The sequence below is a fragment of the Notothenia coriiceps genome, unplaced genomic scaffold (genome assembly GCF_000735185.1).
Source record: "Notothenia coriiceps isolate Sejong01 unplaced genomic scaffold, NC01 NC01_scaffold00006163, whole genome shotgun sequence".
Lineage (NCBI taxonomy): Eukaryota > Metazoa > Chordata > Actinopteri > Perciformes > Nototheniidae > Notothenia > Notothenia coriiceps.
Genome location: NW_011338864.1, coordinates 267,670 through 282,886, shown reverse-complemented (window position 1 = coordinate 282,886; position 15,217 = coordinate 267,670). Strand labels below are relative to the sequence as shown.

Sequence of the window (15,217 nt, the reverse complement as noted above, 5' to 3'; positions counted from 1 at the left end):
TCATAATTAACTAAAGATAACACCCTTTTCACCCCGGTTACATTTTCCATTTGCCCTGAGAGGCTCAGTGAGGGAAAGGACTGAGGGTTTAGACAGTTCACTTCTATCTCAGTGGGTCTCAAACGGTTTTATCACAATTTATGTAAACAAATATTTCCANGGCACACCTTTATAATTATTAGGATAAATAAAAACAGGTTTGAAATCATTCCAATGTATACTATAGACAGTAAACCAAAAATATCCTTTAACACTGGAGAGATTAAAAAATATGGATAAATAAATGTTAACTAGGTAAAATAAGTTATAAATGAACAACAAAAATAAAATATGTTACATTTATTTGTTATTGGCTATGGTAGGTTATTAGTTATGTTTGCATACTTATTTGATTAATAAAATAACTCCTAACACTGTCACCTACTTTTATTCAGGTCATTGGTGAAAACAAGTGTTTCATATTTCTTTGTGACACCTTTTCAATTGATAGTTTTCCTTTTCTAATCCCAAAGGGTTGATGCAGAAACATGTAAATTAGTGAGGAAGCAAAGCACATTGTTAGTAGTTTATTTATAAAACAGTTCAATCACAAGACATGATGTACATGTGCATAATAAGACACTGATAAATAGATATAGATATCTGAAGATTGAGAATATGTTCCCAGACAGTAAGCAGATAGTTTAAAAAAAATACATTCATAGCATGACTTCCAAAAATCTAACAACATTCCCAATCAATGGGTTACAATAATGTTCCTTTAAAGTAAGTGCAATAGTTAATGAGAACATTTGACATTTATAATAATAAAACATATATATATATATATATTTAATTAATTTTATATAATATTACTATATTATATAAAATGTAGTGTGTGGCGGGACATCATTTACGAGTATTGCAATGCATATGGAATATTATTGCTTAGTGTTTTTCCCATCCCATTTAACATTTTCAAATGCTGCTCACTTTGAGAACCACACATTCAGCTTTAATCAGTGATTTCATACTGGTTGATTATTACTGTTTGCTCTTTGCCCTGCTGCCAACTAAAAATGAACTTTTTTAAGTGGAAAAAATATGACAACATGCAGTCTTTTAGCTTTAGCTGGTTAGTATTGCATAACATTAACATTAAAAGACGTTGCAGCTTCGTCTCCTTTTGAGCTTGACTTCTTAGTTGTTCTCATCAACCATTCCCACACCACTCCTTCAGGTCTGGCGCTGTTAGTGAACTCAAATGGTGGATGTTGATGAACTAAAGCCTCCTCTGGTGCCGCTTCACATTGGTTCAGGCTGAGTTGCAGTGTGTGTTGAGTGTCTTCGCTCAGTCACACAGCTGCCGGGGCAGAAAGAAGATGGCCTTCTGGCCGATGTGAGTTCTTGAACCCAGTTTAGGTTTGCCGTTCTTTTTCAGCCCGACATACCATTTCCTGTCCTGATATTTCTGAGGCATGTATGTGTTGTAGTGGTTCTCCTCCAACTTCTCCAGGAAATAACACTCATCAGTGACTGTGGGCTGAGAGATAAACACAAAAACAGCTGACAGTATTCACTGGGATCTAAATAGTTGGGCTTGAGATTGAATGTTTAAAAATGCACAGACCAAGGACAAATTTATCATTTACAAAAGATAGCTTGGAAGAAGCATCTAAGTATGCATAATTTGCCTTAATATGTTATCATGACATCATCAGGTTTATTGCAGATACTCACTGAGCTGTACAATCTGCCCTCGTCGCTCATGGCCAAATATCTCCCGGCTTCTGTTCCTTGGATGACCACCACACCTCTGTCCACAGCTTTGAGCTTCAAAACAACTGAAAGGAGAACAAGTTAAAAAAGAAAAAGAAAAACTATAATATGGCAACAGCTGAACTCCATGAACACGCCTCAAAAAACAAGGGTCACAAAATGGCACCGACTCATGGACACTTCATCAAAATTACATTTAAAAACAAAAAAGAGCAAAATATGGACCCACAGATTTTGATACATATTGCAATATAAACAAATACATTATCACGAGATAGATAGAGAAGATATTGCTATAAGATGTTAACATTTCCATAAGGTATAGCATAAATGTAATACACATATAAGGTATATGAAAAATATAATAGAGATGGGTAGAAATGTAATATCACACAATGGTACTGTAAAAAATACATATAATTATGTTTAACAAGTAGGAGTTAAATATAATGAGTAAGGGGTAGGGGAAGGATTGGTGCCAGAAAAAGGTTTTAATGGCTCGGTTTTTACGTTTTTACTGATTTTGAGGTCACATATAGGCACATAGAAACAATGAAGATTTAAAAAGCACAAGTTGCAAAAACTGAATAAAGTCTAAAAGCCTCATCCATATGTGGGAAGGTTTTTGATTATAATGACTTGCATGTTATTTTTTATTACATTGGCGGAAATGGGCTTCCATACAAGCTACTGGGATGTTGCTTCTTCAAACCATTACGGGGCAGTAGGTAGCCCTTTGAAGTGTGACATTTCTTTCACATTTTCTCCTTAAAGGACTTTATTATATGCACTTAAAGGAAGTACATGCATCATGGTGCAGCCCTGCCCTGCATGTACAGTGCGCTGCAGTCTTACTATGCGCGTCCCCGTCCTCCCTCTGGCCCTGCACATTCCCCTCGGGGAGGATCTGCAAGTGATGTCCGCCATTCATGCAGTACAGCCGGGTTAGCCGCCTGCAGTCCACCGCCTGCTCTTCCTCCGATACAAACATGTCCTCCTCCGCCATCCCGCTCATAGCTAACACAGCTGAGGAATCAACAGGGAGGATCTGCAGAAGTTTGTGTTTCTGTGAGAAGAATCAGCGGGCTCGCTCCCCTGCAGCGGTCAGGTGTTTACATGCACGTGAGCGAGCGTAGAGGCAGCGGGGTGCGCGTGCCCGAGTCCGGTCCCCATACAACCGTGATGATTTAGTGTGATCGCTGGCACTGAAAGTTTAGTTATGTTACTTTCTTTAATAGATACTTAATTGGGTAACATGTACATTATTGTACCAAAGGGAACTCTTTCCTGAGCATTATTACATACAAATGCATCCAACTTTAAACAATGGCCTACATTATCTTTTGTATTAGTCCCAAAGTCTTGGTTTTCACCACGTCGTGCGACCTGGTGATAGCAAATGCAGCATTGTATTACTACAGTGGACAAGTAGAACACCTGTTAAAAGTCAGCTGTTGGCCTACATATCATGTGACTTAACGACTCAAAGGCAATGCAGCATTGTTAAATGGAAAAGTAAGGGTTTATTGGATTTTATTCCAGATTTTATTTTATAGGAATATTTTTAACAAATGAAAAAATGTGCAGTTTATTTGAAATCTTGAACAGCTTAAATATCGTGTGACCCAGCGACAGTATACATTTAGGTTTGTCAATTCAAACGATTATGAACCAGTTGTCAAAAGTGTATTTTTATTTGATGAACAAGTGCGTACTGTAGCAACAGAAGTATGACAAGTGGATGTATAGGCTTGTATAGAGAAGCACCACACACAGACGTACAGTTTGACCTTTAATCAATGGAGGACAAGATCAACAGGAGACACACTACAGGAGAAATAATACAGAGGGGTTGGTATAGAAAAACTATTATTTGGAGACAAATACACCACGTTCTTTACAATGGATTATATGTACAAATTCAAATTTTTAAGCAGAACAAAGTTTATTTTTAGAGAAAGCATATACCAGTGAAACATGTTCGGCCCTTGATATTTCAGAAATGTCTGCATATGCTTTATACAAAATAGATTTTCAAACAATATTTGGGTAGTGCAAATTTCTTTTTTTAGATTCACGCTGGTTGATTACTTTCACAAACAGTTTGTGTGAAAAGACTGAATCCTATCCTATTCACAGTATTACACAATTTGACCAAAGCTGTCACGTAAGAGTAAAAAGATGTGTTTAAAAAAAACAAACAACGAACTTTACATTTGTTTTCTAGTAGCTACATAGTTTAAACCGACACGTGTTGAATTTGTCTGTGTTTGCTTTGGTCACCTTGTAGTCAAACAAAAAATAGGCTTTGTGTTCAGTCCGTGTAGACTTATTATTGACAAAGTGTATTATTTCCTGAAAATCTGACCTGCAGAGATATTGTTAAATGTAAATCTCCTGTATGCAAATAGCTTATACTGGGAAAAAAAGAGGAAGTGACCATATTTTGTAATGTGATCATGACAGATGAGCTGTCATTTCTATTGCATATTCAGTTGTCCTCCTCAACAATGTACTAAAAAGTAAATAAGAATACATTTGAGCTATGAGGCAAGTGTGCGATATACATATTATATATAATCCTGTTAAAATGAGCAGCAGCAGTTTTGGATTCACTGAATGTGAAAGTAACCCATGAGTAATCACTATGCAGTTAATGAACATGGTTTTGAATAAACATCTGAAAGAAAAATAACTAGTATATGTTTCTGAGGCGAAGTATGAAAGAGATGGTGGCAGCACCTTCTTAAAACGTTTGCAATCCTGACAAAAACATAAACACACACACCCTAAATCACAGAAGCAGAAACATTTTGGGATGCAGACACACTCTTTTTGGTTCTTGAAGTCAGGACATAAAACATGGACAACCACGCACCGTGAGAATCATTTCAACAACCTGAGCATGGGAAGCGGTTCAACATTTATAATGACTGCTTTCTTGTTTGTTGTTGAGATAATCTAGCAACAGCAAAAACTATTTGACATTTTCCATTCTTAAGTGAGCACTCTGTAGTCGCTCAATTGACCTATGTGTCCAATTCTTTTAAACTGTCAAGAGCATTTTGTTTACAATTCAAATAAATCCCCTTTAGGGCCAACATTCATGTCAAAACCTGGATTATTTCTGTGCTTTAAACACACAACATGACAAACTGATCTGATTAAAATGGGTTAAAACTCCCACCCACTTACACAACACACAAAGAAAGGGGTAATGACAGACCTACGGTATTCTGTGTGATTTCAAAACACATCCGAGTGCCTTGTATCACAAACAAAAAGTAATCGCTCATCAATGACGACCTCAATCACAGAAGCTCATACATTTCAAACTTAAGTATAAGCTTCAATACTGGGACTCGTTTCCTGCTTTCGATGCAAACACTGACCAACTTCCGGCATCACTTAAAGACAGACAAAACAGGTGTTTGGCACTGAAAAAGTTCCCAGAGAATAAAAAGGATCGATCCTGCCAGCCTCCCGGTCAGTGACGCTACACTTTCACTGGGACACGACTCTATGAGGTGACTGAGGCTTAGTGCTTTCAAACATGGGGGCTCCACTGGCTAACAGACAGACGGGTAAGCATGTGGACGCACAGACATTAACACAAGGTGCCTACCGGGCGTTAGAAGAGCAGAAGGCTTAAACAGGAGGGGTCAAAGGTCAAGGAGGTTCACAGGGGGATGAATCTGCCAACGCCTGATCCATAAAGCAACCTGGCACACAAGCCAGTTTAAAGGAATAGTTCAACATTTGCTCTTTTTAAATTTTATCGCAGGTAAGACTGACCGTTTAATGACGTTACAGCCAGGAGCTATTTAGCTTAGCATAACAACTGGAAACAGCTAGCGTGGGTTTGTTTAAGAATACGCAACCATGTATACACATATTATGTTGTTTGGTAAATCAATACAAAAACTAAAATACTTTTATTTTTTTGATAGCGGTTAAGTGTCCGACCATCTTCCTTAGCCCGAGCCAGGCCAGCGGTTTATTCACTTCCAGTCTTTATGCTAAGCTAAGCTAACTGGTGACTCCAGCAACATATCTACGGCATTAATCTCCTCTACAATAAATCAAATTAATGCTTTTCAACTCATGTCAAACTATTCCTTTCACAAAATAGCAAAGCAACAATGCAAAGGCTTTTAATAATGAAATATCCAAAGTCAGATGCTCATTGCAAGCGTGGATATACTGTCGCAGAAGGATCATCAGTGGCAGAAATATGACTGCAGGTCGGTCAGTTTAAAAAAAACTATAAAAAGACGTTTAAAAATGAACGACGGCTATTTCCCAACCAGTTTAAGCAACATTAGAACCACAGAAATGAGTTTGCTGATTAATAAAAAATGACATAATCTTGCAAACACAATAAAACACGCCCTCCCTTCTCTGATTGACAGACGCAAGTATCTAACACATTCCATAATTAGACTTCTGGGGCACGAGGGGGGGCTAACATAAATATGAAAGCCGGCTATTTCCTATAGAAAAAGTTGTATAACTTCCATCTAAAGTTATATAGTAAAGACTGATTCAGCAGAACAGTCTTTCTTCACAGTCTTTTAAAGCCTTAAGCTGGGTGCAAAGTGCTCAAAACACAGTTAAGGAGTTGAGTGTGCGGCAGAAGGAAGCAGGCTTCAAATATTATTTCTTAAAGATAAGGATCATTTCTACACACGGAGGGTGGGCCAAGCAGCCACTTCTTAAGATAAACACAGCCGTTTAATAAAAAAGGAAACGGCATGTAACATAAAAAGTACAATCAGCATACGATGAAGGTATACCATGGTGGGCTGAGCAGGAAGAGGACATGGCTAGGATGATATATGAAGCAAAAAGGCACATATTATTTCCCTTTTGTAAAGACGTGTGTAAACCTGGAGGAGGTCGGCCTGTGGGAGGAATCGTCTAACAACAATCCAACAGATTGTTTCTTTTGTCCAAGGTATCAATAAAAGCAATGCTTTTCAGAGTTTCTCCCCATGACTGATAAACATTGTGTTACCGACTCCTCTAACAACTTAAAGAGGAGCTCACAGTCTAAGAGCCTACGTAAGAGCATGTTGTTAATTAAGCTTCGCCCCTTCCCAGGTAACAACGATCTGGAAAACTGTATAAACTGTTACAATTTGAAAATGTAGAAAATACTATCAGAACCTATACATAGATATTTATTTGATCTATCGTCGCTATGGTTCTGTTTGACGGGATGAAACCTGAGACGACATGGATGTAACCTTTTATCTCTTTGTGATAATCTCTAAACACACCTCTGGTTCCTACACTCTACACAAAGTTGCATACTCCCTCCCACAGACATCATTCACTCCTCGCCTTGGATCCTCGGTCCGTACATCGTCGCTCTTCGGGGTGGGGGGGTTGGGATCGGTGAGGAGATGATGTGGAAGAGGGGGGNGGGGGGGGGGGTTTAAGGCATTGTGTCCGTCACGGGGCCTCTCCTCTTCCATCATCTCTGATGGAAGAGGAGAGGTTTGACGCTCCCGGCCTTGAATTTTGGTAGCTGGTTGCTGATGATCTCGGCGAGCATCTCCGGGAACTCCACGCTCAGGGATTTATTCACAAAGGTGTAGAAGCAGAAGCTCAGCAGCCCACCAACCATCTGCAGACACACACACAGAGGAGGGGAGGGGGTTGGAGGATTCACACAAAGACACATTCAGCATTTGGCATTGAGAAAAAAAGGGATCTTGATATTGGCATCCAATCTATCTGATCTCTCCCTCGATAGATCGTGCTTACCAAATACAACCATCATCTAGAGCAGGGGTTCCCACACCTTTCAGCCCGCGACCCCCAAAATAACTGACCCCCCGCCACATGAATTGTCAACAGGGGGGAATGTCTATGCACACGTTATTATTAATAATAGTAATACAAATAACAGTGTTTCTCATACATCGACATACAAACCCCACAGACCCTCAACTCCGGTGTGTCTCACTCATTAAAGCGAGACACAGCAGGCAAAAACATCGTTTTTAATGCACTGGTCAATTTTGATATTTTGATTCCATAACATGTTTTCTTTCAGGCATTTGGAAGGAAAATGTACAAAATACACATTTAGTTGTCTATTTTACTATAGTTTGTCTATTTGCGTCAAACCACTGTTTGCACCATGTCATCAGAGGTATCGTTGGAAGGCTCCGTCTCTCCACAATCTCATCGGATCCAAATATGGTCATTTCCTTTGTATCAGCAACCAACCGTGAAAGTACAAAGGGGTCTTAAACCAAAAAACTAAATCTCATTGGCTGGTGTCAATTTCTGTCAACGTGATTCGTTCAGATGCGTCACGTGGTGTGCTAAAACACTTTATTTATTTTATTTAAATCTCAAAATGGCAAAAGAACAGCGGGAGAAAAACCTTCCAGTTATATTCCTATCAATATTCTGAAGGTTTTTACAAAAGGGTTTGTTCATATATCAGTCATAGCCTGAATGATATACCATGTTATACCTAAAAACATGGCAAAAATTTGTATTTTCTGATTTAATAAAAAGAGATATCCAAAATCCCATCTGTAAAAACTTTAGATNTGCCCCTACAAATAGAAGCAAATTATGTGGGAAACATATTAATAATAATTAAAAATAATAATTGTTTTATATTTAATAAAAAAAAAAAAGTTTTTTAATCATCTCGCGACCCCCCCTCGGGTCACTTTGGGAACCCCTGATCTAGAGCAGTGGTCCCAATCACTTGTATAAATCAACCTTAATACAAATACATTTCAACCTCTACATTTACACTTACTGTCAGTGAAGAATAATAACATTAAGACTTCTAGCAGCTCAACATCTTTGATTAAGACTAGAGCTTGTAATGAGACACTTGTCTTCCATAAGCTTTGATAGTTCTGGGGGCAGGACAGCAGGCTTATGAACATTTATTTTAAAATGTTTTTAAGTGTGGAAATATATTGCAATCCCTAATCTTTCTACGTACCCCCTGCAACCCCCTCCAGCACCCCTAGGGGTCCCTGTGCCCCCGGTTGGGAACCACTGATCTAAAGCCTTTTATAAATCAGAGTAACATTAAAACTGTGTGTATAAATGAAGGACTGCTTTCCCAGAAAGCACATGCACAGAGATCCTCGACTTACAGATACTGCAAGTCAAGGTCACTTAGAACCATGTAAATGATTCAAACTAACAGAACCGAATCGAGCACAGACGGTGAATCACTGTTCAGTGATTAAAAACATGATAACATGGCTTCCTGATGTGTTTTTGCCCCCTGTACCTCGTGCATGGAGTCCAGCAGCTTGGTGAGCTGGTAGAACCGCTGCCAGTTCTGGCTGGAGTTCTCCTCGCGCTTCACGATGGCTTTCCCCAGCTCCTTAATGTACGACATCCGAATATCGTCGAACACCGCCTGGCTCTTCAAGCCGTCCTTTGGCACTGCGGGAGAGAGGGGGGGAAACTGAAAGGTCAACATCTGGGACACAGATAAGGACAATGTTCGGTAAATTGCAGAGGAAGTGGGACATTCTTCAAACTTGAAGTGATCACGTCGGGGCAGTGAAGGGCGGCAAAGGGCAGCTGATTAAAATGCATCGGGTCATTTTCACGCTGCACTCCTCCCAGTGATATTCAGCAGCAGAGCGCTGACAGCTGCCAGAACAAAAGCACCCTCAGGACGGCTGCGTTAACTTTCGGCGGGGCTAATTATCGTATTAAATTGGTTTTTAATCTCTTTAATTATTGAGTTTTTGTTTACATCTTTAATTTCCCTGCTCTAGATGACCTTAGAGATAACACGAGGAGCAGTGATGTACTCGTGGTGAAATTAGGTGTGTGTTTTAGTACATCAGAGCGAGCCCTGAGAAGATTCAGTTGTTCTTTACGATACCTGCACGTCAGTCAGTGAGTCGTTAGAGACTGATGTTTGTCCTGTGCATACATCAACGTCTTCCAGCTATGGAGACAGTATTAGATTGGAGGAATACGTTTTATAATGATTGAATTAACACAGTTCATTCTGTACTATTTCTATTCTATTTTATTTGTATTTACTTGAACTATTTTATCTGTTGTATTGTGTTGCACTGTTGGAGGAGCCTGTGACCTAAGGTTTTCATGTACGTATCTACACTGTAGCTATTTACGAATGAGAATAAAAGCCTTAAAGATGGTGGAAGAAGCTGCACGAAGGTGAAAAGTCGTACCTGTGCTGAGCAGCAGCAGCACCTTCATGCACAAATACTCGTCGTGGGAAACCTGCAGGCGGACGAACTCGCTGGAGATCTTCAGCATCTGCTCGCACTGGTCGGCCATGTAAGGCAGCTTCATCCGGTCCCTGGTGGAATTCAGAGGGAAACGGTTAAACAGCTCCTCGAGTCACAGTTGATGTATAACGGCTGTGCGGTCTCAATCTGGGAGGTGAAGCAGCTCTCTGTAGATTAAACGCTCAAGGTCTGGCTCCAAACTATTTGGGCATCCTATTTGAAATCATTGTTCCAGAAGGTTGGGAGTGCACATTTCAGATGAGCAAGCGTCTTCTCAGTGATGAAGTAAGTGTGGGTGAAAGTGGGGACAAACGGAAAAAAAGTCTTGAGATGTATGCTTAGGGGTTTTGGTCCTTTGTTTAAGTCAGGGGTGGGGAACCTCCGGCCCCCGGGCCGTAGACGGCCCGCGAGACAATTTGGTACGGCCCTCGAGGTAATTTATAAACACATGCAAAAAAGAAAAAAAATTGAAAAATCTAGACCGCAAAAGAATGAAACAAGTGAGTGCCTGTTTTTCCTAGCCAAGGTCAGGGTCCATGAACACATCACGAGCCTAACGTGTCATCACGTGGTATATGTCTCGTCCGTCTCGTCTGATAGGGGTGCAGTTCTGAGAGAGAACACCAGAACGCCACTCCGGCACTTCCAGAAATTGCAGTACCCATAAGGAGCCGGACACATGCCGCAGTTTTTGCGTGGCTGTGTCTTTAGTTGAAAGCCCAGTCGCGATCTGTTCATCTGTCATACTGATCATACAGTCAATAACTTTGTTGTTATTAGCATCTGGTTAGCTAGCTATGCTAACAAATATAAGAAGCTTTTTTTTACAACCAGTGAGGTTAAGGCACATCTTTATATGATCATTATAGTTATAAAAAAAATAAGGGAGTAAAGTAAACCGGTATAAAATACTATATGACAGTAATAAAAAGTTGTCTTAATAAACATTATACAGTTGAAAGGGGAGTGATTGTAAAATATGCCATAAAGAACAATAAATTGCTTACGTTCTTTCATATGGGTGTGAGAGACTGTATCCATAGATCTCCTAATGTTGCTCTCAAAGTCACCAGATGATCTTTTGACTTCAACAGTTTAAAAAAAAATTCCCGGGGAGGCTGCCCCCGGCCCCTAGAGGAGGTAATAAAAAAGTCTAACCACCACACATATATAACGGAGCTAACAAGTTTGAATAGAGAACCCTCAAAGTACAGTATGAAACAAAACATGCTTGATAGTCACACTATTTTCTTTGTATTTTCAAGTATAAAAAAAAAAAAAGGTCAAAAATACCACAACAAAACCAAGATACAATAAGAATGACAATAGCAGTGTGTGTTTCGGTCATGGTAAAATTATAATAGGAGATTAAGAGGTTAGACTGAGGTTTCTATATACATTGAATTATAATTAAACGGAGATATGGAAAAAGAGGGGTGTAGTAATGTTGGTGTAAAAAATCCAAATTAAAATAAGATGAATATAATTTAAAGAAATATATGAGCTTTTGATACACAGGGTATCACTATGACTTGTTTTATCCAAGAGATATGCCTCGGGGTGGTATGAATATGATGATGTATATATTAAAAAATCCTCGATTAAGCCTCTTTTTCGCTTAGATTTGAATATAATAGCTCTCTCAACAACCCAACTTTTTGTATTACCCAAGGTTGGAATGCGTTTGTACTTCTACTATACCATTATTGACAAAAACAACAGAGAAGAGACAGATTAAAATATCAAACGCAAATATATTCAACCAACCAATCCGAAGAGAGAGAAGCTGCTAAGTTGACCCGCCCAGGACTTCCGCCGACTCTAGAGGAGGGTGATTAGGAGTTTCGCTTTCTTCCACCATATCAACATAATATAGAATGTACCAACATTGATGCGAATAGGGAACAATCAAATCAGACTATATGAAATATTAAGAATATTTAAGCATTTACTTGTGCAACACCATTCTATGTGTGATACACTAGTAAATTTTCTTACTCGTTTCTTCAGATTTGGTTTTTTTTATGAGGTTCGATTTTGCTCTACCCTCGCTATAGATACTCGTGTTGCGCAAAATTATTATATTGAATTTATAGCGAATGCGCTGAAAGAGGAAGTCCTAGGCATATTGAGAAAAACCTAATGCAGCCTATTCGTAGTCTGCAAGTTAAACGAGGGAAGGTTTGCTTGTTTTTCCTTATACAAACAGAAAGCTTTCAGTACTAAGCACAAATCAAAAACAAAGGATAGAAGTGCTGAAAAGGCAGAGTCAAGTACATTTTGTAATGAGGACGTGTGATTTTTAGTAAAACATGTTTTTTTAAAAGCAGAAATATACGGTTTCCGACAAGAAATGAACAAGGCACTTGTCGCGGCTCTTCGGATGATGCAGGTAGTTGTAGAAAAATAAGACATTTTGGAACACGAAGCAGAGACTAGCTCGCATGTCCCATTGATGACGTGGAAAGACAAAAAAAAGGTTTTTGCCTCGCACCGCACAAACTCCTTCCCGGTCATATTACACGTTGATATTGAAGACTAAGAGAAAGTTTTAAAATTGCAAAATTCATGACAAAAAAAAATATGATATCCCATTTGAACACGAAGGGCGCAGAAATATATAATCTGAACCGCAGAGTATGTATTCTCAGTCCAAAACTCTCCGATCTAGTGTAGATAAAAACACAAAGTGATAGACAATGTTTCGTCCAAACAGACACTTTTCACAGCGATTAGTGTGAAGAAAAGAAGCATTCGTCTTTTTTTCAATTTAGGGTTTTTTTGAGGCATATACTGATAACATAGCAAAGATCAAACGAAATTACAAAATAATAAATGAGATAGACGTCAAACTCCAGACAAAAGAAGGAACAAACAGACTGCTCCAAGACTGCAAAAACCGTTCAAGATCCCAGCTAAAATAGACATAGATACGCGGATTTGGACGCAAGTTTGTAGCGTTATAACAGGGGATATGAGACAAGCATCGAGGCTCTATTGCGAAGAGTGTATATCATTTATTAGTATATATAAGATAGTCATGAGAGCTACATATGAAAGGACTGAAAAGAGACCCAAAAATCAAGGATCTATTTTTATGTTTATTTCAGTTATGAGAAGTTAGATTTTTGTAAAATTATAAATGTGTCTTTTGATCATGTATTGTTTTAAGTCTTTGTTATCTATTTCTACGCTTTGTTTTTTTGATTTTTTTGTGCTTAGAATGAAGCCAAAGATGATGAGAAACTGAGACTAAAAATATATTATCAAGCAAAAGGGACTCAGGAAAAATCGAAACCGGCACCAGTTTATAGAATCACACGCGAGTATTCAAAATTGTCAAACAGGAAAGAGGGGGGGGGCCCATAAATTTTTTTTTGCAGCGCCCTTGAAATAGTGCTAGATGGCTTTTAATATTTTGCGCCGGGGATTTGCCTTTTTTCGCGAGTAGCTCTCCACACACTAATCAAAAAAAAAAAAAGACGGCGCTTTTCTCTCTCGGATGCTTCTCTCTCGCAAAACCAGGGCGCGCAGGATTGCACCATCCAAAGACCTCTCTCTGACAATTCTTGAGAAGGAAAAGGGAAAAAACTGAATAAAAAAAACCCCAACTTTTTTGATTGTTTTTTAAGGAAAACTGAATCGGGGAGCCCTCAGCTGGCTTTGTGGGAGGCGCGAAGGCACGCTTTTTTTGAAAAATAGTATCTTTTTAGTTTTCTTGAGTGCGCGGGAAAACTTGGGAACCCCATCGAAAGCCCCAAAAAAAGGAAAAAGCTTTGCACTATTTGGAAGTTATATTTTTAAAAACTTATTTTTATATTATAAATAATAAAATAAAATAAAAATAGCTGTGACTACGGGAGATCCTTTTGCTCTCTCTCCCCCCCAAATAATCTCTTTTCAAATTAATTTTTCACCCACATTGTAGGTAAAAAAAACCAACAAAGAATATAAATCACACTAGTTGAGAAAATCAAAATTTTATTTGCTGGAGCAAAGACTCAAAAAGTACTTTAGTTTTTAGGCTCGCGCTTTATATTGTATTAATTAACATGGACGTACACCTTTTTGAAGTGGACGGAAATAATAGGTAGGCTTGTGGGTTTTGTTTACGTTTGTGGAGGGGATCTACTTATGACTGTCTCTTGTGTCCTTACTTTTTTTTTTTGGAGGATAAAATTAACCAATAAAATTTTAAACTGTCAACAGAGTGAGTCGTTTGTGCCTCTGCAGAGAACCAATCTTGTGATCACCCTGTCAAAGCGCTATTTCTTATTCCATTGTGCGAGTTTCTGTTCCCTTTCGAGAGGATTTCACTATGTTTCATGAGGTATTGTCTTTCCGGGCCCCCAAATAGAAAAATTAAAAGAGAAAAAATGAAAACACGGTTTTTTCAGTGAGCGCTCTCGGGGAAACCTTGTTCCCTAGCAAGCTTGTGGAAGCCGAGCGCGCGCGCCAATCAACACAAGCGGCCTTTTGGTGATCATCAAAATACTCGTGTTGTGCAGAAAGACTCGTTTTTTATTCAGGGAAAATTCCCCAGCGCAAAAAATTCTTTTTTTGCATTGTTAATAAAGAACGCCCCCACGATTTTGGGCGCAAACCAAACCAGCCAAAAAAAAAGGCAAAAAGCTTTTTTCAGAATAATCCAAAAAAAAGAGCGAAAATTAGAGAAGAGAGAAGAGAGAGAGGGTCCAAAAGTTTTTTTTTTTAATTTTTTTTTTTTTTGGGACACGTTGTTCTTTGAGGAAAAAAGGCTTTTTTTTTTTTTTTTTCAATATAATGGAAAGGGCTGGGAAAAAAAGGAAAATCGGGTTATTTTTTTATTTTTGTTTAATTTCTGTTTTTTTTTCTCAGGAAAAAGGTTTTTAGGGGGGGAAAGTTTAGTTTGCGTTTTTCCCAAAAAATTTTATGGGCGGAATTCATACGGGTTTTCAAAAATTTTGTTTTTAAAGGGCAAAAAAGTTGTGGGGGGGGAACTGGGGAACTAAAAAAAAAAAAAAATTCAAAAGCCCGGGGGACCTTTCTTTCGGGGGGGACCGGGGGGCCCCACTTTTTGTTTTTGGTTTCCGCGGGAAGTTTTCTTTTAAAAAAAAAATTTTTGGTTTTTTTCCAGGACGGGCGAGGAGAAGTTGGAGAGAGGGATTTCGTGTGGTCGTAAGTCTTTTGGTCGCCACGCACAGTCGTTTCTTAGG

At 38.8% G+C, this 15,217-nt stretch overlaps 2 protein-coding genes across 4 annotated transcripts in view; both read right to left on the bottom strand.

Annotated features, from left to right (window-relative positions):
- Positions 1-508: 508 nt before the first annotated feature.
- On the bottom strand, positions 509-3,350 carry fgf1a (fibroblast growth factor 1a). The gene is made up of 3 exons (XM_010768988.1): positions 2,614-3,350; positions 1,720-1,823; positions 509-1,522 (listed from the first exon to the last, which is right to left on the bottom strand). The coding sequence occupies exons 1-3, from the start codon at positions 2,771-2,773 to the stop codon at positions 1,331-1,333; spliced, it is 456 nt and encodes a 151-aa protein (XP_010767290.1). The 5' UTR covers positions 2,774-3,350; the 3' UTR covers positions 509-1,330.
- A 187-nt stretch (positions 3,351-3,537) lies between these two features.
- The window catches only part of nr3c1 (nuclear receptor subfamily 3, group C, member 1 (glucocorticoid receptor)), a 36,034-nt gene continuing 24,354 nt past the window's right edge, over positions 3,538-15,217 (bottom strand). For 2 of the 3 annotated variants that reach the window (XM_010768985.1, XM_010768986.1), the window contains exons 7-9: positions 9,963-10,093; positions 9,038-9,195; positions 3,538-7,390 (exon numbers count right to left, since the gene is read on the bottom strand). In XM_010768985.1, coding sequence (XP_010767287.1) covers positions 7,238-7,390; positions 9,038-9,195; positions 9,963-10,093 — 442 coding nt within the window. In that variant the 3' untranslated portion in view covers positions 3,538-7,237. Of the gene's footprint in view, positions 7,391-9,037; positions 9,196-9,962; positions 10,094-15,217 lie in introns of those variants that run through there. The other variant, XM_010768987.1, reaches the window with a different exon arrangement.